This window comes from Convolutriloba macropyga, chromosome 6, assembly GCF_964194025.1.
Source record: "Convolutriloba macropyga chromosome 6, txConMacr16.3, whole genome shotgun sequence".
NCBI classification, from domain to species: Eukaryota; Metazoa; Xenacoelomorpha; order Acoela; family Convolutidae; genus Convolutriloba; species Convolutriloba macropyga.
The window spans coordinates 2,876,657-2,900,445 of record NC_134473.1 but is presented as its reverse complement, the minus strand read 5'-3'; the positions used below and the strand labels follow the sequence as shown (position 1 = coordinate 2,900,445).

At 35.9% G+C, this 23,789-nt stretch overlaps 2 protein-coding genes across 2 annotated transcripts in view; both read right to left on the bottom strand.

Moving 5' to 3' along the window:
- Window positions 1–23,789, bottom strand: part of LOC142340649 (melanotransferrin-like) — a 43,606-nt gene that overhangs the window by 9,571 nt on the left and 10,246 nt on the right. Inside the window, exons 3-6 of the mRNA XM_075391339.1 lie at window positions 6,387–6,474; window positions 5,556–5,698; window positions 4,489–4,603; window positions 3,889–4,016 (exon numbers count right to left, since the gene is read on the bottom strand). Of these exons, the coding sequence (XP_075247454.1) occupies window positions 3,889–4,016; window positions 4,489–4,603; window positions 5,556–5,698; window positions 6,387–6,474 (474 nt within the window). The remainder of the gene's footprint in view (window positions 1–3,888; window positions 4,017–4,488; window positions 4,604–5,555; window positions 5,699–6,386; window positions 6,475–23,789) is intronic.
- LOC142341429 (uncharacterized) lies at window positions 13,827–19,537 on the bottom strand. Its single transcript, XM_075392361.1, has 2 exons — window positions 19,148–19,537; window positions 13,827–14,573 (listed from the first exon to the last, which is right to left on the bottom strand). Exons 1-2 carry the CDS (start codon window positions 19,418–19,420, stop codon window positions 14,040–14,042), a joined length of 807 nt encoding a protein of 268 aa, XP_075248476.1. The 5' UTR covers window positions 19,421–19,537; the 3' UTR covers window positions 13,827–14,039.

Here is a 23,789-nt window from a genome sequence, read left to right as displayed (position 1 = left end):
ACAAACATTTTAACCCGGAATTAGAAACACGAATTAAATGCGATGCTTCACGTAAGTGTTTGGGATGTGCATTGGAACAACGAACACCCAATGGTTGGCATACAGTAGCATTTGCGTCACGATTCTTGAATTCTGTTGAATTCTGCTCGAACTTTTGACCGGTCCGGGGAACACTTTAATTATTATTTATACGGCAAACCCTTTACTGTAATAACTGATCATAGGGCTCTTCTCTCAATCATGAGAGAGAACAGATCTAACAAATCCTATAATAGTAGATTGACACGTTGGGTAGATCGATTACTACCATTTGATTTTTCAATTGATCATCTCCCTGGCTCAAAAATGGGATTAGTGGATTATATCTCTCGCGACCCGCAACAAAAAGCCGTTAATATATCTGCATATGACGAGCAATTTATAGTAGCAAAATTGGATGTAATTAAACGCGGTGCGAAACGCTTCTTATTAAATGCAGAAAATTACGTCGATTTGGCAGCGTGAAATCCACTTACAGAACAAGCCTCAAATAATCCAAATACTTTTAACAAAATATTCAGTGAATTGGCACCGCGAAATCCAGATTATTCTACAATTACGAATAATGATAACTCAATTAACGAATTAACACCAAATATCTTAGATTCCAATATCCAAATCGAGACAGCCAACATTCCTCATTCGCTTTTTGCCTTAAATCGTTCTACCAAACAGTCGCTACCTGAATTAAACAATTTCCAACGAATTGCAAACAAATTCAATAAAATTTACATGATGTCTTAATCAAATTCCGGCGATGAAACATTGATGCAAGTCAAACAATCGACGCACTCTAGAGTACGATTTGCAGACGAAGCAGGACCGTCTTCAGCCCAAATAGTACCCGCTACGCCAATCACACCTACCACTGATACGACAACAGTCACTTCGCCTTCAGTAGATGATATCTATTTGGAATCTTTCAATTTCGCTCTCTCAAAGATCTTCTCCAGTTCCCTGATGGCTAGTCTTACAACTAAGGATGCCATCCTGAAAGAGATACTAGATTGCATCCTGACGGAAAACGAGGACCGATGCAAGCAGATATCACCCTATAAACATTCTTTCTGGAAAGACCTACATGTTAAGAATGGATGTGTCTGCATTGACGACAGAATAGCCCTTCCCCATGCAATTAAAGACGCATACGTGGACGCCATCCATGCTACTCATCCTGGAACATGGGGAATGACCGATATCGCAACTCACGCGTGGTGGCCATATATGCACAGGGACATAGCTACAAAAACTGCAAAATGCAACCCCTGTGTCAAGATTGGTAAAAATTTAAAATCTATTATACCTGCTAAGAAATGGGCACCATTAAAGTTATGCAAAGTTCCAAATGAAGAAATTCAAATTGATTTTGGAGGGCCAATCTATAATGAAAAAAATCAAGAGATTTACTTTCTTGCATGTATTGATCGATTTTCAAAATTTCCAACAGCAGAAGTGTTTGATAGAGCTAATGCAGATAATATTTTGAAATTTCTTCAAGAATATGTTTTGCTGCACGATATACCCCGTACAATTAGATTGGATCAAGCTCGATGCCAAACCGGACAACAAGTTAAAACATTTTGTAGTCAAAATAACATAGAATTAATTGAAGCTCCAATACACGATCACAGAGCAATTGGCTTAGTTGAAAGGCTAATTAAAACAATCAAGAATCGCTTAGCTTGCATTAAAACGGTGACGCGAAATCAATTTAATGTGAAAGCATCAATAAATTCAATAGTTTTTTTAGCTCCGAATATGCCGTCAAAAGACAATTAATATATCACCATTTGAGGCACATTTTGGTAGAAGGGCGAATACTCCGTTAAGTAATATAACGACTAAACCAGATCCAAAAAGTTACAAACTGTCCGTTGGGAGGAACTCATTGCTGATGAAAATTGGAACAATGAAGAACGCAGCGACACAGAAATTGAGATAAACAAAGACAGACTGAGTAAAGATGCGACACAAATAAAAAACGAGGACCCGAACAAGGAATCAAGAGTGATTCCCCACCCAGACGTAGGACAATCAGTACCACGTACAGAAGCTTCATTAGAAGTAAAACTTGTGAAAAAGAGACCGCGCACAAAACGATCAAAGAAAAGTCTCGATGGTTTATACGACGTGTTAGCTCCTGGATCTTCGGTAGTAAAAACGAATACATTCACCTCAGTCATTAAAGAACCAGGAAAAAGAGATGTAACTATCAGAAATTCAGACTTGGTGAAATTTGGCTCAAAAGCCGAACGGCAAACCGAACTACAGATCTACGCAAATCGTCGCCCAAAAATACCAACGGGAAAACAACCGAGGAACTGATCAGCCATCACGCGAAAGAATCAAGGAAAAATCTAGAGGCAGGAAAACACATGAAGCATAGAAAATTAGCCGATGATGTTAGTACGGTTTCATCAATACATTCTAACGTCACACGCGCCCGTCGGGTACGAATGCCCACCAAACCAAAAAGATCATCATCAACAGCACCGCCAATACAACCCACAGAAACAAGAAGTGATTTCGCGGTGCCAATGGAGATGCCATTTACTTCAATTGTTATAGCGGAGCCACCTAGCAGATCAAAACGTAAAGCCGCTACAAAAGCCTCGGCAGCATTAATTCCGTCAAAACGAAAACGATCTACACCCTCGGTTACCGAATCAGATGAATCCATCACTTCAGTACAAACTTGTCCCCCTACATCATCCAGTCCTGGTGTAGTTGCCAGAAATAAAAGAAGACAAATCGTCAAGCAACAACAAAACCCAAAAAAAATCGATAATCTCCGCTATACAGACGGCCGCATTCCAAACTCATCAAACCGAAACTGACTTTACAGTCGGCCCAAGCTCACCAATACAATCGTATCCTACACAATTCTACGTCTCGCCTAATTACGAAGGACCAGAATCATCGATGACGGTCGGTGAGGCCGAATGATATTATGAAAGTGATAGCGACTAAAACATTTATCTAAACTGTTGACATTTAAAACATTTCTGATTCAAAACAATATAGTATTAATTATTTAACCAGTACATATGATTATTAATTTTCTGATAAATAACTTCGTCATTTATTTTCGCCAAGGGGGAAATGTGGTACAATAGTACATATTAGTCTGGGGCTATTGATTTGGTGCAGCTAATCAAGTTCATTTTAAGTTAAATCAATTTAGTTCATTTTCATTTAACATTGTTTCTTTCATCATTCAGTTCTTGTTCTGAAGATCAAATCTTATGTTTTCACACTTTTAATTTTGTTTACATCCTGTGTATGATATCTTTTGTCTGTTCATGTTGTCTCGTGATTTTAAGTTTCCGCAATTGGAAATGTAGTTTTGTGAACAAATTGTTGATCAGTTGAGTTAATCTTAATTTGGAATCATTCTTCGCATTTTCTGAATTCAATTTAGTTGTCTCTCTCTTAAACTAGATTCCGCTCCGCTAAAGTCCTAATTCAGATAAGATACTAATTAAGCTTATTTCGGTAAGCGAAATAACCATTCAAAAAGAGAACGAATTTTCGCTCCGCCAAATCTACAATAATTATGTATTCAGAATATAATCTCAACAAGCATCAAAATTAAGTGTGGATTCGCTCCGCGAATAAGCCAACAAATTGGAACACTAAAATTGAATAATTCGGCACCGCAAATCAATTCACTCTACAGATTGTTAATCTGTACGACAACAGTAAAAAGCAGGCAAACTTAAAAACCTTTTAACCTTGAATGTCTCTGAAAAGCAGGACGTGAAGATAATTTTTTTTTACCTAAACAAGTAGTCAATTTTGATCTCATAGTTAAAAACGGAGACATTGAATATTAATTTTTAGACCAACCAGCATATTTGAGAGGTTCTTCGAACATGTAGTCTGGAGGAGCCATTTGGAGAAGGAAGTTGTGATTGAGAAAGGCAACGTCTGCCTTTGGTCTCCCTGCCATCATTTCGAAGATCCCAGTTAGACACCTGTTACAAAGCACAAAAACTGCCCCCCTGGCAAAAGCTTAACTAGTTGCTCCCCCCCCCCAGAGTAGCAGTGGAGAGAATGAGAGCATCGCTCTCGAGAAGAAATATATAAAAGCTGCATTTCATTCCATGCTCATGTAAATTTCTTTCGTTGTCAGTTCGATACATTAGTCGAGTATTTTTGTGCGGCTTTTTTCGGCGTTCTTTTGTAAATTGGCAACACGTTTTTTGTTTTTTTTTTAAATTAAGAGAACAACAGTGAAATTTGGTACTGTTCGAAAGAAATTTTAGCTATTTCAAAGGGTAATTTTATGCTTAGCAGAACACGTAAACTGCTCTTCAATGTTCTGTATTGTTCAATATTGTTTTTGACTAATAAACATTAACCAGTTACTTATAAAAGCAATTTACTTCCAGAAAAAAATAAAAACCGTCTAAAATTCGGGTTTTTTCAGAAGTAAAAGATTCTAACATGAATGCGTCCTGTTCTCCACGTGGTGTAATTCTACATTGGCTTCGTCTGTCACATAAAGAACACAAGTTGCTCACATTCAGTTGAGCAGGGTTCGCCTCCTCACCCATTGCACCTGATCAGCAAAAACGATATTTGAGAAAGAAAACTAGTCATAATGACAAAGACACCCCAGTTGAGAGGTCGACTCATGAAAAGGCCGTGGCGGACCGATATTAGGCATGGAAAGACCGTTGGTTGACTTATGAAAAGACTTTAGGTCGACCTTTACTAGGAGGTCCACCGTGTAATTAAGATAGGGAAATACTCCCCCCCCCCCACCCCCCCCCCCCAGGTCGAATTTTAAGTCTTTTCATGAAGTCGACCTCTCAACTGGGGCAATTAGTCATATTCATTCTAAAAAGCCCCCATTTTTAGCCCCCGCTCCAAACTCCTAATATGATTTTCATATAATGTCCCCTTGTACATAACGGCAGAAACAATTTTGTCATAGCAAACTTCAAGCCCATTTTTCAAACACATACGTCAAACTCTGTTAAGAAAGCATAGCTGACAGTTCGATATAAGAAGAGCTATTAGTCGACTGACATTGGGTGCGAAAAAAGCATTATTGGTCCAATGAATATGAGATGATTTCCTTGGTTCCGTGCAAGGATCTTAACAGAAAATACGTCATGATTTGTATTACATCATATATGATTGTTATTTGAATCTTAGGAATTGGCGACTCGGGAGTCCTCGGACTGTATAAGAAGGTTGAGAGAGAACAAGCTAATGTAAATTGTGCCTAAGATAAGCATGACATAGTTTGACAAGAAGCTCTACTTGTTCAACGTATACTTGGCTAGAGAAATGAAGCCTTGAGGAACAAGAAAGAACATGAGAATGGGTTATAAGAGATGCCCAATTTCGAGAGCTTAAGACCAGTTGGTGTAAATGGGTAGCACACTAGGCTTGTACTAAAAAAATGCTTGTTATAATCCAGAACTGGTCCTTTTTGACAGCCGTCGCGCCTGCTTTGACCCCCCCCCCCCCCTATATCAAACTGTATCTTCCTTTTTACTCACCAGGAATGCATGATTGTGAGAAGAATGCGGATGCAGACACAAGTGGGGAGGTACAGTCCAGTTGTGTCATGATTCCCTTCTCAAGTAGAACTGAGATCGGAATCGCAAAGGAACTCGCATCATTTACTGAGGAGTGACACGTTCTGAAATGACTCTTTGAAGTTTAAGGGTCAAATTTTCCAGCCCCAAAACAAACAACGAGCAAGAGTGGGGCTGCAATGGGAGAATATTCTAGAAAAAACCTCTCAAAAGTCTTACATGCTGTGGACTACAATTGGCTGACAGGGGTTAAAATGGTGTGAATGTTTTGAGCTCCTGTTTTCTAAAAAGTCATCCCGTTGCAGCCCCTTTCTTACTTGAATTTTTGGGTCCTTCCCATTATAGCCCCCCCCCCGCTTAGTGTTCAGATAACTTATAGCCCCCAATCATAGCAATTATACTATAATGGGGGCTATAATTTCAGGGGGGGCTATAATGGGAGACACAAATTTTTTACCCCTTCTTCCCCTTTTTTGCTCACCTATCACGCTTTCTTTTTTCTCATAGATTCTGTTTTATGTTAACATGTATTTAAAAAATTGATTTTTACGAGCTCTAAATTCCTTTTCGCTTGGTAGCAATTTGGTTAATGATAGTTCCAGAAGTAACATTGAAGAATACGCATTGAAACTCACAGAAAAACACAAATCAAAATTTCATTAATGAAATATTCAGTAATTCAGTAATATTATATAGTCATTTTAATGTTTTTAATATTATCAGACACCTGTTCTCTAACCAATTGCGAAAGTTGTTTTGATCAGCTATTTTTTATTATTACTTGAAATTGACCTTTTGCCCTTTAGGTTGTAGATTGTGACATTGCTGTCCTTCCATGTGGCTGCAACTGCGTAATAGTCCAGGGGCGCAACCAGAGACTCTGAAACAAAGTCTTAAATACGCTCCAATTTTTTTTTCATTCGCATCACAACTCTTATTGTTCTTGCGTGATGACAAGTTGAATCATTTCAGTTTGTGCCCCCGTCCGTTAAGCACCCCAGTCACAGAGCACGTGCCATCATATAGTAAATCATTATGTAAAATATTGCACGTGCTGCTGGGGGAGCAAATAATATTGCCGTCTTCTGAATTTCAGCCAGGCTAACACTGAGAGGATTCTGCCGCCCAAGCAGATCGATCAACCTTACTTTAGAAACAAACCAAAGGTTAAAAAGGAAAACGATGAAGCAAGCGCAACCTTGTCTCCTCTCTGATATTTCCCCTCGTCTGCTCTCGCAGGCTGTTGAAAGGGCTTTGTCCCAAAATATGTAATATGTTAAATGATTGAAGTGCACCGATAAAAATGGCTGTCTCAAAGTAATAACTTGAAAAAATCTCTCAAGCAACTAAACATTTGGAAACAATGTTACTGCGAAAATTTTTAAATAACTTCAAACTCTTACTCAATCGAACTTTCTAACTTACCAAATTAGTCACAGTTCTCCGACTTGTCTTGCAACTTCAATTTTATTTCAAATATTTAGCCCCACTAAACCAACTTCTCTCTAGCTCAATTCGTTCTCTCTCTCTCTCTCTTAACTTAATAGTGATGACCTGATTACATCTTTCTCAATTTCTGTTGAAATGATCTTATTTTAAATACACTTTGAGAACTTTAGCAATCATTTTAAATCCGTTTTATCTAATTGACACATCCCTGGAAAAGATCCCATTCGTTAAATATACGTCAAAAATTGCGATTCTGATCGCTCTGTTTGCCCACGTCAGTTTGCCGCAGAACCGATTTTATCACTATTGTTCTTCAAGGGCCATTGTTTTTCATGTATATTTACAGCACTAATACATGCCCCCTAAAGCTAAAATAAAGGCTTGGGGTGCTTTTCCTCTTATTCCATGCAGTTGCGCATGCAAAAATCAGTGGAAAACCGAAATTTCTCAGAAACACAAATTTGAACTCTTAAAGGTAAATTAGGGTTCATTTATCAAAGGTGAAGGGTCAAGGCGATAAAGATCACTTTTGTCGCGAAATGTCCAATCAACTTACTCACAATTTTTTTGACTTAAATCTTAATAGAGCACGAGCAGTGCATGCGAACTTGTCTCGTGGGTTTTCCACAGGGAATCAAATTTCAGTATCTCGTGTTCTAAAGTCAAAATCACTACAGGTAAAAATATTTAGAAATTTTAGGGTGCAAAGTAGTTGCATGCCAAATTTATTCTCGTAGAATTATCCGTTGCAAGTCGTTTGCGTTCTGAATTTTTTAGGGAGTCGTTGGTGCCAAAGCCCGATAAATCCGAGTTCTTAAAAATTGAGCGGGGTTGCGGGACAAAGGAATACAAATCTTTTTGTCCTGCAACAACGGCGAGCGACGGCGAGCGGTAGTTCCGCGGGGGTTGGCGGGAGTCCAATTTAACTTCAAAATCAGATTCTCCGGGTCAAAATTGGTCTATCTACAAATTTTTAGGTCAATCCGACTTCAGCCTCCGTTAAGTTACTATTTCAATACAAGTTCTAACTACCTACTAGCAAATAAGCCTATTTTAAGGGGGAAACCCAAAAAGTTATCTTAACCCGTCCCCATGATAATCTCATAACTTACTCTCGAATTGCGACTCATTGCAATTCTTTAAAAATCCAAATATTGTGCGTAAACGGTCATTTTAAAATTCAAAATGTCAAAAATCTTCAAATCACGCTATCTCCGGTGTTAGTATTCTGGGGGTGGGTGGTCAGTTTGACCTGAATGGTGTACCAGCCTAAGAGATACATTCGATGCACATTCCATTAAAATTTGGTTAATGTCCGCTCAATTTAACTACTTAAGAAGGAGTGATCTGATTGGTGGTGTTTTTTTATAGAGATTAGGTGAGCATTTTATTTGCTTAAAACAAACATTTTCGAAACCGAGCTTGACTAATCAGTTTTTCGTTCTTACTACAAAGTTCTGAAAACATTTTTCTATCAAAATGGAAACTCTTAAACACCTCGAGAGTGTCATGAAACCCGGGTTCAGGAGCTTATCATCGAAATTAAATTGTCATTGGGCTAATGAAAACAATATTCGCCGTCCAAACCGAAAGTTCTACTTCATAAACGGTCATTTGTTATCGCCTGGTCCCTAAATTTAGGTATTAGTCCTTCAAACGAGCGGAGGAAGATATCTCAGCTGAATAGTAATAATGGCCACCTCCAAAAATACATATCAATGCCGTTAATTAGTCAAAAATCTAGTGCTATGGATCTTAAGGAATGATGCAAAATGATTATACGCAATTGTTCTACCCTCAATGATAGTGTACTCTATCGCCACACAATGGGAACGATGGATTTCATCCTCCCAGAGACCCTTGACTGATTATGTCGCGAGATGGCACTAGAGCAGAAGTAAAGATACTGTTATGAATTGTATAAAAGGTGAGAAGGTCCTTTTTCTAATATAAATTTCAGATTTTAAAAAACTAAATCTTTTTCAGCTGCCCTGAATTTGATGCTTCACAATACGAGCCCATCGCTTGAGACGTCGCGCATGTTAAACACAATTGCGTCAGTGCCTGTCCTTCGAAAGAATTACGGAACCCGCACGCACGGGGGTGAAGTCAAAAAATGACAGACCCGTTTAAGTACTTTTTTCTACGGTTATCGACGACGTAAATTTTATTAAAATAACAGACCTGAGGTTTTTTGCTGGACACTTCCAAATTAAAATATATGATTATTTTGACCGCGGTAATGGTGAACAACCATACTACCTTAGTGTAACTGGCGTTCACAAGGGATTGGTTCTAGGAGGCATAATTTTTAAGTTCCAGTTAGTGAAGGGGACACCGATTTGCCTGATTGTATACTGCTCTAAGACGAAACAAAGGTTAGGAATGTAATTTATAATTATTTCATTTACAACCTAATTGAAATCAGTTTATTTTTTCTTTTTCCCTTTTTTACGTTTTATTCTTTATTTTCAGGGTAGATTCCATTGGGATATAGCAGATGACGTCATTGACCCGAATAAAGTATCAGGGGTGGGGAGCCCAGAATAATCTCAGTCGGGGAGCCAGATTGTCCCTGAACGTTTTCCGAGGCGGAGACTTCAATTTTTGTACGACTCTTTTTGTATTCGTGGTTGCTGCAAATACTTGTTCAGTTATTATGAATTGTTTAAACTCATTTACATACGAAAAAGCAATTGTGTATTTTTCTCATCAATCTAATTTGATGGTCTCAGTACTCTCAGATTAAGTGTTATATGTCAATTTTGTCCATTTTAGAAATTTGCCAACTTCTGTGCACATTTGCTGTCAGAAGAATCTGGTCGCCTACCTGTTTGCTTTCAACAAAGGTGGTAATCTTCGTTCAACTTAGCTGCGGTGTAATTATCTGAATTGTCCTAATAGATTGTCCTAATTATGAGATTTCCAACAAGCATACATACATGCATATTCGCCGCTTAGAGTTATTCCCGCTCTAAATTCAACTTCATGTTCGCTACAAATATGTTCTGTGTTCTGATGCGATATTACAAAAAATCATTACGCAGTTAATGGTTAAAGTTGACTTAAGTTTTTATTTTCTTGATCATATCCTCAATAACAAGAGGATATCATATCCTCACATATCATATCCTCACTTTTTGCTTCAAGAGTGCAGTGCTTAATGAGAAAAAAAATGTTCCCACAACCGTTTGGTTTAGAATTTTTTTTTAAAAAAGAGACCAATGAATGGTTTGATGGAAAATTGTTAAATGCAATAAATATTGAGAAACGTTATGCGAACTTGTTGGAGACAAAAATTGGGAAATTATACAAGGTTAACGCTAAAAAGCGTAAACAAGCAGGATCAAAGCTTCAGAAAAGGGATGTTTCTTTTTCTACACGCTTAGCGTTGATTTTGCATGAACTAAACGCAATAATTAGCACTCTTACATATTTTTGAGTTTTGATATCTCGGTCCGGTTAATTCAATTCATTCATAACAACATCCGTGTTTGTAAGGAGAAGAACGCATTAGTTTTTTAAAATGAGTTCTTTGGGATGATTATCTTTTTTTGGCAGGGTGTTTAATCAAAATTAGTGAACATCATTTATATTTTTAAAAAAAGATATTTATTTTTACCTTTGATTTTTCATTTCTGCTAATAGTCAACTCAATTAAATTATAACTCAATTAAATTATAAAATTGTGCGTGATGTAACGAAACTGTTCCGTCCCATCGTCCTATTGTAAATTGCAAACAACCACAAACTTTCAATCGAGCTGATAACAGATAATTCTAATTAAAATGATTTGCTTTCCCAGGAAATAAACATTTAGAGTGAATATGGTATCTCCAGAAACTACAGCTTGACAATATTCCCGGATAGTTATAGCAACAAAGATTCAAACGCAGGGGTAAATTTCGATCTTACACGACGGTAAAAAAACGAAAGAGGATACTGACAAACAAATTCATTTGGCTAGTTTTATTGATGGACTCTTCTGAAATTTTTGAACATCTTGCCTGAACACAAACTTTGACCAGTATAAAATCTGATTTCTCGCTGGTCTTTTTTTAAAACAAAAAAACATTTTATGTAAGCGAATAAAAACATGTATTTTCGGGACGTATGATCTCAGTTCTGTGTGTGTGTGTGTGTGTTTGTGTGTGTGTGTGTGTGTGTGTGTGTGTGTGTGTGTACGTGCGTGTGTGTCTGCGTGTGTGTAATTGTTTGTGTGTGTGTGTGTGTAAGTGTATGTGCCTAAGTGTGTGAGTGTCTGTGTCTGTCTGTGTGCGTGAGTCAGTGTGTATGTGTGTGTGTGTGTGTGTGTGTGTGTGTGTGAGTGTGTGTGTGTGTGTGTGTGTCAGTGTGTGTATGTGTGTGCGCGCGTGTGTGTGTGTGCTTGTTCGTTGGTTTGCATGCTTGTGTAAACTCTTGACCTCTTAATTGAGAACAAAAGAGGGCGTGTTCTGTGATAAGCCGTAGGCAACCAAAGCCGGGCCAAAATGGAAAATCACAATTAGTTAATTTTTATTAATTTATGGCACGCATTTGGTGACTTGACAACTCAACAGAAAAAACAATAGCCCAGATACCTAAACAAAAAAACAATTTAGTCAAGAATAAAAGACCTAGGATAACACCTGCGTCACAAGGTTAGTGTGATTCGTTGGACAACATTTTCAATCATTTTGTTGACAGTGGAGAAAAAAATACTAATCAAAACGGCCTCAAATTGTCTGTAATTAGCGTTCCTAGTGTGTCTTACAGTTAAGCAGAGTCAATTACGTTCAAGACTGAAAACAAATTTTAACAAAAATTAAGTTGTCAAGGAAGTTCAATTTCAAATTCAACCATTTTGGTGTCCCTGGAGCTCAAAATATCAATAAAAACAGCTCCAAAACGTCTGTAATTAGCGTCACTAGTGCTTCCTATAGTTAATCATAGTCAATATTCTTACGTATGCCCAATTATAAATATTACAGTTTCTTTCAGGACAGGAAAATAGTATATAATTGTTTCGATAATCGCTGCGCAAAAAAAAATTTTTGCGAGATCAAATTAAAAGGCATGTCTAACAGCTCATGAGTGATTGTTTCAATTTTGTCCTTGTCCTCGTTATTTGGCAGCTCGTTATTTTTTGTATTGTAAAAATATATTACAACATAGGATTAGTTTAACTCAATTTCAACAACAGGAAAACAATTTGCGGCATTCAATTTCTCCTGTTTCAGTTTTTGCTCGATTAAGTAGAGCAGCAGATTAGTACAAACAAAAATGAACAAAACAAATTCATAAAACTGTTTTTGGAGTTTCGGAACTGCTATAACCTCGACACTCTGTCCTAATATCTGCCGCTCAAACATTTTATCCATATGCACTCCAATTTTTTTCTCTGTCGTTCAGTCTTAAACATCTGAAGTTAAGGTTACAGAACTGATTTATTTTTTGTAGCATGAGGGCCCAAATTTATTTTTTTTCTGTTTTTTTTTGTCGTTGAGGTTCGTTAATCTATCGCGTTTTTAAAGTGCAAGTTTTTTTGATACGACTTTTCTATATGCGCATAGAAAATCGAAGTACTGATTAAGAGAACGTTTAATTGAACGTCTTTAAGAGACCGTTTAGATTATATAATGCAGAATTTTGCGAGTAACATCGCCTGGTATTGGGAGAGATAGGGAGCCGGTCGGCATTCCATCGGTGATATGAGTTGTTGAAGCCGAGCTCGCATAGCTTGCGCAGGAACAAAAAAAATTTCAGCATAAATTTTGAGATGGGACAAATCTTTTAGAATAGTTTTTCTTTCTTGTGTACATTTTCTGTTACAGAGGAAAAATTGGAAAAACAGTAACAAAGCAGAGTACTCAACAGCTACAGCCGCAGAAAATCGCTTTCTTCCTATAACTCAGCATTATTGCACAAACAAACTGACTTCAGCAGTAATTAACTTGTTACTATGTCTTATGATTTAAATATTACTCGGTCTTTTATTAAAATTTTTTATTGAGCAATAAATTAATTGTTACTGTGTCCTGTATCTACGAATTACAACTTCTTGTATTTCAACTAGTGAGTACATAGAGGAAACCAACTTAAAATTAAAAACAAATATATATTTTTTCATAAACAAGTATTAGACAAATATCTTTGTCATCGATTTGTTTCCCTGTCGAATTGAACTGGTATACATAAAGAGATCCCGTTTTGTACAATCTTTAGCAGACCCAATGGAACAGATTGAAAACAGACTATTTTTTTGAAAATTCAGCGGATTTCTTAGATAACTTTTAGAAAATTTCTCGAGCTGGGTTCCAGCTTCGGCCAGGACCCTCGCCTATAACTCCATTCACAGGTACCCTTCTTCCTCCTTCTACCCCATCTCCCCTCCCAGATACTTTCAACCCTCACGAGTCTTCTACGCTCTCTTTCTCCCAACCTTGCCCTCTGCCTCTTCAGGTTATTTTTAAAAAAGTGTAAATCTCAACTGTTTATTAGAATTGAAAAATTAGAAAAGATTTGTCGCTCATCTAACCCTTTTTGTTGAGTTATTTTAGGCAATATGCTTCCGATAGTCTCTTCGTTTCGCTTCTTCGGTATTCTGTATTTTGTACATTTGGGGCTTCTTTTGTGACGTTGTTTGTTGTGTAAGATTCTGGCTTTTATTTAATAGGCGGCCAGAGTGGGAACTGGCGCCCCGATCTCACAATTCGAAAAGTTATGTTAGGTGGTTTTGTTGATAAATAGTTTATTTATATTTGTTGTCAACAAGCTACATCAACCTAAATACGGTTAGTTCAATTTTACATGTTGAAGAGTTTATTTATTTCGATGTTTTCTTGTTGAATAATGTTACTAAACTACTGATCGTTCACAATATTATTAAATACTTTATACTAAACACTTGTAGCTTGCTTGAATTGACATTTATAGTTAGAGTCACATTTCTGATATTGAGTCAATGTTGTGAGTAAACAAACAGTCATTTGACCAAATCCACAAAATGCCGATCAATTAAATTGAATCTGTTGAATCTTCGCTTATTGAAGGTGAAACACATGTTCCGTCTTCAGAATTCCCGTATCGAGTCGTAGTCGAAGATCCATCTTCGGACGAGCTTCCACCTGAAGCTTCCGCCTCTTCGGTGGATTTGGCGGAACTTCCACTACTGGAAGAAGAATCTGACCACTTCCTTTTCCTCTTATTTCCTGGACCCACTTCCTCTTTTTCCTCGGCTGATTCGGCGGAACTTCCACCTGTCGAAGAGGCATCGGTCCACTTTCTCACCTTCTTCTTCTCTCGCTGACCTTGCTCTTCCTCTTCTTCGGTGGATTTGGTGGAACTTCCGCTACTCGAAGTATCAGATAACTTTCTCATCCTCTTTCTGTTTCCTCGATCCAGTCGGTTTTCGTCCGCCAACTTTCTTTCCTTCTGGGGAGACCAAAGAACTTCTCCGGATGATCCGATAACTGTTCCATCCGGCATTATTTTCTCCGAAATCGGGATCCATTTTTGCCTCAATTCCGATCGATTGGCGTAATTTATTACCTATGATTCAGACGCTCACTTTACAGTTGATTCAAACAGTTGTCCTTTAAATGCTCTTTTTTTGAATACACAAAATCGTTTCGTGCACATTGAATTGAACAAATTCTCTCAGTTTCCTTTACATAAAACATTTCTTGTGAAGATTAAAGCAATGAATATAGATAGCAGCTGTCAAGTTCCCAACCTGCTAACTCTTGATGAATGGAAACAGCTAAATAAAGATACTTCCTACAAACTTTATGTTGATTTGTCTAATAAATTACATCGAAAAGATTTATTTATTGAACAAGTGTTAACGGGACTCAAAACGAAAATTGATGCTCATCCCTGCCTTGGAGGAGAACAAGGCAACAACTCTGAGAAACAGTCAGCATCATCCCCCAATGGTTTTGGTTTGTTCCAGGAACAGGTCAGAGATTTCAAAAAAAATGATTTCACGACTTTGCAGGAGAATTGTGTTTTGGGTAGTAGCATAATAGCAAAGCTGTATGATGATGCAAGTATTCCACTGGACGTTGCAATTCATGCATACCGGGGTTCCACGACGCTTGAAAAATTAAAAGTTGTTGACAAGTATGAATCAAAAAAACTAAAAACCCTAATTTTGCAGGATGGGACTAATAGCGTTTCAAAATCTTCCAAAAATGGTAAAGATTTGTTTGCGGACTATCAAAAACTGGTTGATAAATGCATGGAAAAATTTACTCCCGATTCAATGGTGCTGTGTGAAATTCCTCCTTTTAGGGAGATACCTATAAACAGTGATAAAAATGAAAAAATTGCAGTCTTTAATGATTTGCTAAATAATACTTATGGGAATGTTGATAATGCAATTGTAGTGCTTAAGCTAAATGATATTATTCGAAGTGTTTCAACATACAATCCACGCATCACACATTTCAACCAATTGTACCATGACAATGTGCATTTAAATTATAAATTGGGAATACCATTCCTGAAAAACATACTGCTGGGATACCTATTAAAAACCTCAAATGGGGTTATTGACTTTAGTAAAGTAACATCTAACGCTTCTTATAAAATGCAAAATAAATTCTCTAATTATCAGCAACGCTACTTTTCACAGCCTCCAAACAACAACCTATCATTTAATCGCTATCATCCATATTAACTGTTATCAAACCTTGACTTTTAGATGAAATAAATGGAAACATTTTGATAGTTTGTTTGATTCATTAGGCACGAGCGGTTTGACATCAATAACTGAGTATAATGTTGAAAGCTGTAATTCTGATAAATTTATGTTATTATTTTTTGACGAGGCAAACAGTGGTTTTAAACTTTCCCACGCCACTGAGCCTCACTTACAATTCTAAATTAAAAAAACTTGATTTGTGTTTGATAAAAGTTGACCTGCTGAAAGTTTTCGGCTTTGTATGTTTTTTCTCATCTGGGCTCTTTTTCCTTCTATATGTTCACATACTTATGTTAATTCACGGGGATGTTGAAAGAAACCCAGGGCCTTTGGAAACCTTAAATAGTATACACACAAAATGTAAAAAATGGCCCATGCAGCTGAAAATTGTGCATGCTAACTGTCAAAGTATCCAGAAAAAACAGCTACAGTTGAAGAGTTTACTCAATGACATCGGTCCAAATTGTATTTACGGTTTAACAGAAACCTGGTTGACCAGTATTGATAGTAATAGTTTTTATAACCCTAATCCCTATCAGTTTGATATCCACAGATGTGATCGACAGGATAAAAAAGGAGGAGGATTGTTATTATTAGTACCCAAATTTTGCAATTCGAAAATCAGGAAAGACCTTAACAACATGTCCAAAATTTTTGAAAGTTTATGGGTTGAATGCAAATTATCCTCTCACAAAAGTATCTTGATTAATATTTCTTACAATCCAAATAAACAATTTTGTTCACAGTTTTTGGATGAATTGGCTTTATGCATCGATAAGGCTTCCACTGAAAATAAATCAATATGCCTAATAGGAGATTACAACATTAATTACTTGAACAACAAAGAAAAACAGAAACTGGATACAATTATTCTACCTTACGACTTGCACTTGATGAATTCAAGAACTGCAACCAGGCACCAGAACGGTAGCTGCAGTTTATTAGATTATATCATAACTGATAATGGGCTGAGAGGGAAATACTATTATGTATTCGACTCTCCTATCAAAAGCGATCATCTTGCACAAATTCTATTCACTGATTTCACGCTGACTCAAAAACAAAAACCACTCAGGAAACTGATATTTGATAAGCGTAATTATGATCCCCACAAATTCAGAAATTCTTTAAATTACATTAACTGGAGCCTCATCTATGAATCTAATGATATCGAAGAAATGTTCTCACGTTTTGAAAGTCTGATTGCAAATGTAATCAGATTACATGCACCAATCAGAAAAATTTTTATACGGAACAACAAACCTAATTTTTCACTTGCAGATAAGTTTGTCTCAAACGCAACAAAATGCCTCAATAAAAAGAGGAACGAATTTCTACTATCAGAAAATTTTGATAATTTCCTAAAACTAAAGATCTGACGAGTAAAGAGTATCTGAAAGATTATGAACGCTTCCAAACACAATTGATTGAGTCTGCTAACAGCTCCAGGAAACAATGGAATCTGATCAACGAAGTCAGAAATAAATCTAGAACAGGAACTAAAATTCTCTCTTTGAAAAACTGCTTTGAGGATGTAATAACCGACAGCAAAAAAATAGCGAATTTGCTTAACTATAAATTTAGTAAACTTGGTGAATTTCTTTTAAATAAACCAACCATTAAACAAAACTTTCAGCAGATCAACCCTAATTTGTTCTCGTTTCGTTTCTTTACCACATTTGAGTGTCGTAAAGCTCTCAACAACCTCAATAAAAACAAACCATTGGGTCCTTCAACTATTCCGGCTTGGGCATTAAAAGATGGTGCTCATCTTTTAGCAGAGCCGTTATGTTTTCTCTTCAACGGATTTCTTAAACAAAACAAATTTCCTTCTCTACTGAAATTGGCAAATATTACACCTATCCACAAAAAAGGAGACACTGAAAACCCGCTGAATTATAGGCCTATTTCTATAACGCCTGCTTTGTCAAAAGTTCTTGAGATTTTAATCAAAGATCAAATAGAGGAACACCTATCAAAATACAACCTCCTATCCAAAACACAGTTTGGATTCAGGAAAAAATTTTCAACAATTGATGCTCTTGTATATCTGACAGAAACTGTAAGACAGAAACTTGATGAAAAAAAAGTGGTCACTGCGGCGTTTTTAGATTTGTCAAAAGCTTTTGATTCAATCGACCACTCAGTTTTACTAGAAAAACTTAAACACCTTGGTTTCTCTTCTTCGGCTATCCTTTTCATTAAGAGTTACCTCACTAACCGACATCAAAGAGTAGTGATACCAGAAGCTGAATCTGACTGGCTGGAGGTTAGGCAAGGAGTTCCACAAGGCACAGTTTTAGGACCACTCCTATTCAACCTATATGTAAATGATCTACCAAATTTCATCAACTGCAGTTTAATCCAATACGCTGATGATGCAGTTGTTTATACTTTCGGCAAAAAAATTACTGATTGCAAGCTGCATTTAGAGAAATCAATTTCTTCGCTTGTTGACTATTTTTCATACCATTCTTTAAAACTGAATTCAGAAAAAACTGAGTTCATTGTCTTTGGCACTTCTTCCGCAGCAGAGTCTATTAAAGTTGACAACCATATAATAAAAGAAGTTGAGAATGTGAAATATCTCGGAGTAATTTTGGACAAAAAATTGATGTACCAACAACAAGTTAAACAAATACTCAGCAAGATGGCGCAAGGAATAAAAACACTTTACGTCCTGAGAAACGTAGTACCATACCATTTGCGCAAAATCCTACTGAATTCTCTTGTTATTAGTCATCTCCAGTACTCAGCTGTTTTGCTTTCGTCAATTTCAAAAAATCTTCTGACAACCTTAGAAAAGCAACTCAATTGGGCAGTTAAAGCTTGTTATGTTCAACGATTTAACAGTTCATCACTTAGTATCAAACTAGATAACTATATACTGCCAATTAAACAACTACTTGAATACAGAACAGCAATGTATGTCAATCAACTCTTGACATTTAAGAAGCCTGCCTTCCGAAGAATAACAGGACTTAGCTTGCCAACCTATAAGTTCTACAGACATTCAAGGACGAAAACTATTTTTCTTGAAGAGAGGTCAAAAACATCATGGTTGGACAAAAGTATTATCCGAAAAGGCTTATCAATTAATAATTGTCTTGAAAAATACTTAAAAGGGAATGAATCAAACAGGCGGGTTAAAAAAGTCTTCAAGAACTACTTTTTCCAACAATTTCAGAAGGACCCAATGGGAAACATTGTCGGCAATGTTTCTTGGAAAGCTTTTAAATTTAAATAACGCTTCATTTTTGAGTTTGTATAATTTGTTTCTTCTACCTGGAGAAGAAAATCTTTTACCTGTTATTTATTACTTATGTTATATCTTTACGCTGCCATTTGTGTTATGTTTAGGCTCCTTGACCTATTTATACTCATTTGGAAATTCAGTGTTTTTTTTTTTTTTTTTTACCTGTACTTTAACTTTACTTATATCTTCCGGAGAAATTTTTATGCGTAACTCAAGTGGTTTATCCGGTGTCAGTTGATAAGTTTTCTGGAAATCTGGAGTGGTGTTTTTATTGGTTGATTGGCGGAATTTTGTAGAATCTGATCGTGTTTTATCATCGTCGGTCACTAATTGAGTTCGGTCATCCGATTGGCTGTTTGATGAACCCGCATTGTTGTACTGAAAGTTGTTCGTAATGTCAGTGACACCTCGTTCTACTTTCGTGGATTTGGGCATCTTCGTGGCGTCTTGTTAGTTAATTTAATCGCGAATTTATAATAAGCTGCTAGTTATAACAAGTTAACAGTGAATAAATGAATGATGGATAAACTGATGACGTGAGTTTTGAAATATATGTAAGGTTGCTGAACTTGACATTGAACTGTAATATCATCATTATGATGTCAATATTTGATTATTTTTAAAGTATTCATATGGCAATGATGATTGAATGTAAACTTTGTTTTCTGAGATCGGCGATTAACTCAAACAAAACATTGGATAAAGACATGAATTATTTTAACTGAATACTGACTCAAACATATGATGTTTTCAAACTTTTCCACTTTCAGGTCAATTTCTTTCGGGTACCAAGTTCTAAGGAGAACCAGTAGGTTTGGTCATTTGTTTAAGACGACGAAACCTATTTTGCAGTTAGATTATAAGGTTCTTATAGTAGTGTATATAATGGTATATCAGCCGCTTGAGTGCGCTCACATCGGAAATAATATCAAACATTAAGCGGCGGGGGGGGGGGGGGGGGGTGTAGGAATATGGATTCATGAGAAAACAATTCTTAAATACAGAGAAGAAATTGAGTTAGCCGATCCAAGGTTTTTTGAAACGTTGTGGCTGGAATTAGGCTATCCCTCAGAGGAAAAATGTCTCATTAACGTCTCCTATTGTCCACATCATATCCGTGTTGACAAATAAAGTGCCGAGTTTTCTAATGCGTTCTCCATTACAGATAAGACTTTTATTTGGAGATTATAAAATTGATATGAAGAGCATAAATGGGTAGAAAAGCCTTCAGAAATTTGAGACAGGATTAGGATTAGAGTTATCCAACATTGATATTCCAACACGTATATGTACCAATAAGAGACGTTTGATAGATCAGTGTGTTTCAACTAATGAGCAAATCACTAGTTGGAAATCTGATTACCTCCTTTCGGTATTGATCATAATATAATTTTCTTCAGAAAAAATTTTTTCACTAGAAGATAAACAAAACTACTTTATTAGACAAGATACAAAAATTTTGTCGATAAAAGTTTTAATAGAGATCTGGCTCTTGCAGATTGGAGAACAGTTTATCAACAAAGAAACTATTATGAAAAATTTGCAGAGCATAACAGAATTTTTGTCAAAACACTCGAGAAAAGCGCACAACCAGAGATCAAATTAGTTTCCAATACCAAAAAAACTACTTCTGATAATCTTTGGGTGACAACAGAAATTAAACAGTTTGTTGCTGAGAAACATCTTTACTTCAATGAGTACAAATTGACACACAGTGCCGATTCATTTGTGTCCGATAAAAAGTATCGCTACCTTGTATATAGAAAGTTAAAAGAAGCACAAATTTTTAGAGGTTTTTTTAAGGAATATGAAACTTCAGAAGAAAAAAGAAAATTCATGAAGCACAAAAAAAGAAAGAAAAAACGGTCCACATCACTGAAATTGATGAAAATGGTCAAAAAACGAAAAACAAAATGTCGATGTGTAACGTTTTTCAAAATAGGAGACATTTTTGTTTTAACTAATTATCGTCCTATTTCCTTAACACCAACTTTTGCGAAAAAATTTTTGAAAGACTTTAACCCCAATCAGTTAATAAAAATATGCACTATTGAACAAATATCAATTCGGTTTCCAATCTAGAAATTCGTCTGTGCTGTGTTTTAGTTTATTGAAAAAATAATAGGAAATTTGGAAGATATCAACGACACAGCTTCTGTGCTGTATTCTTGGATCTTGCAAAAATTTCAAATTCAGTTTAACATGAGATCTTTCGCAAAAAAGCTGAAAATTTCAATCTTTCTGATTCAACGAGCTTACTTTTCAAATCTTTTTTCACAAATCGAACAAAATGCGTGAAATTGGCTAACGACTTATTGGATAAAAAAACAATTAGTCATGGTGTTACACAAGATGAAGTGTTAGGACCTTTTATTTTTCTGCTATATAACGCCGATTTGTCTGAGAAAGTGGAAGGTGAAAATGATATTTTTCAACTCTCGGATGACACTAGTATTATATGCAAATTTGAAAACAGTGACAAATACCACAAAAAATTAAAAAATATATGAGAAGAAATAGACAAATACCTAACAGAGAATCAACTTATCTTAAATGTCGATAAAATAGAGATGTTATTTTTTTTACAAATCTTACTATTTCGGATATATAATTTAATTTTAAAGGTTAAGTTATCCAACCAGCTCATGCTTTTTGTTATCTTGGAGTACAAATTGATTGAAACCTAAACTTTGAATATCACTTGAACTCGGTTTTAAGCAAAATGGCTTGTGCAATTCGTTCTTTGTATCTTGGAAGAAATCAAATTCCTTTGAAAGCAACAGTTGGTGTTTTCAAGTCAGATGTACTGTTTCGTCTTGTTTTCAGTGAAGTATTCCTTCAAACTCTTTAAGCAAAAAAATGTAAAACGCTTAAATAGGCAAATTAACATGGGCATAAAAGTTTATTTTTTGACGAAAATTTTACCACTCCATTGATCTTCACATTAACGATCGTATCTTGCCAGCCAAATTATTTAATCTAAAAATTAGCTGAATGAAGATAAAAACAGAAATAAGACATTGGGAAAGATCCAAAAATTTTTAAATGTTTACTAGTCGCCAAAATGCTAGACAAAACTATTATATTATTTTAAAGCCAAATTATTTTAAAAAAGAGAACGAAAAAGAAGTGGAGTAACGAATTTATGATCTTGAAAAGCGTTCAAAAATGGAACATGTTGCCCTCGTCAATAAGAATTTTTGGCAGTAAAACTTGCTTTTAATGTTTAACCGAGTTTTTGCACGTTCAGCGCGAGTTTTTGCCTTCAAACTCTTTTGTTACCTATGAGCACGAAAAGCCACGATTGTAAAATTATTATATTAATAATATTTCTTATTAATTTATTTAAAATTTTGAATGCACGTAAATATCTAAACTTAGGGTTATAATCTGAATAATTTACGAGTTTCAATAAAAAAAGATTATACTCACGGGGTAGTAAGGGACCTAAAAAGCATATCAGCACAAGCGATAAGGTTGCTCAGTAGTTTGGGTAATCTTCTCGAAAATTCTGATCCAAAAACCTAATCTGGGGAACAGTCTGATCGGAGGAAAAAATAATGAAGGATCTGATCATAGATTAGAGCAAAGCTTGATAAGAGACTAAAACTTGGTGAACGGTTTTTCAGATGACCGAAATACTCGGTGTTTGAAATTTATGTGAACTTTTTTTCTATTTTTATAACCCTAAATTTTCGACTAACGAACGACGGCAAATCAGAACAAGCATCTGCCGTTCATGAGCAAACAATTTTAAGGAAGTTATTAAAATCAGTAGCTAATTTTTTTGCGAGTGACCTTGGCGCTTTAGTCCTAATACATAGCAGGTTAACAAACGCAAAACTAATTTGGCCATTTTTTGACCTAGATCCCAGAATTTGTCGGTAAAGTTGCAATGAGAAAATGAACATTTGCCATCATAAGTAGCTTTGCATCTCAACAGAATTTTAAGTTGATCAAAAGTAAATTGCTGTTTGCAACTACGATCAAAGTGCCTCTAAATGCATGATGTAGATCGGAGTGATGCAGAATATACGATCAAATAAAATTAGGGATAAAATATTTTGAAAAAATGAAAACAATTGAGTGCAAAGCAGTTCAAAAATTTTATTTTTAAAACAATTTTTATCAATTTTTGAAATAAGAAAAAAAACTATTTTAAGGTTCAAGGCGGTTATTATTGCCTCTGGCAAAAACTACAGCAAGTATTCGGAATAAAATAAGCGACTATTTGGCATCAATTTCAACTCATTACATTGCAAAAAGCTCATTTGCTCTAGTCTATATACTCGGCAAATCGCTGTTTTACGCATGCAGTTTTCCCACTTGTTTTAAGATCAGGAAAATAAGCGAGCGCGAAAAAGTGCCATACGCTCAAATTTTAGTATATAGGCTGTTAATTTTTGCATTTTACAGTTGGCGAGTACTAGCGACAAGTGTAGTCGATTCTAATCCTTTGATCTTGTCGCCGACTGTACTCTAGTTTTTTGATTTTGGGGATTAGTCGCCAATTTTCGCATTGTTATTGTTGCTAGAATTGGCTACCAGAATTAGCGAAGAAGGAATGGCGACTTGGTCGGTGGCTTTCGCATTGTCGCTGTTTTCGTCAATTTTGCTAAACCACGAAAAATCGACGACATGCTGATTCTTTAGAAACGTTACGAGAACTTTCTTCAAACAATGGTAGTCGAGATCAAAACCAGCAATGGCCAGCTAAACTCTTCTAAAAGAAAGCAAAACCAAAATTCCCTAAAATTCCTGAAAAGAAGACAACTGTTGAACTGAATAATTTTAGAAACACTTC

Excerpts from the sequence above, each read along its gene's own strand:
- LOC142341429 (XM_075392361.1), bottom strand. The coding sequence starts at position 19,420 with ATGCCCAAATCCACGAAAGTAGAACGAGGTGTCACTGACATTACGAAC. Across the intron at positions 14,574-19,147 it reads TAAGTAAAGTTAAAGTACAG|GTAATAAATTACGCCAATCG; the intron begins GTAAAAAAAAAA and ends TCTGAATCATAG.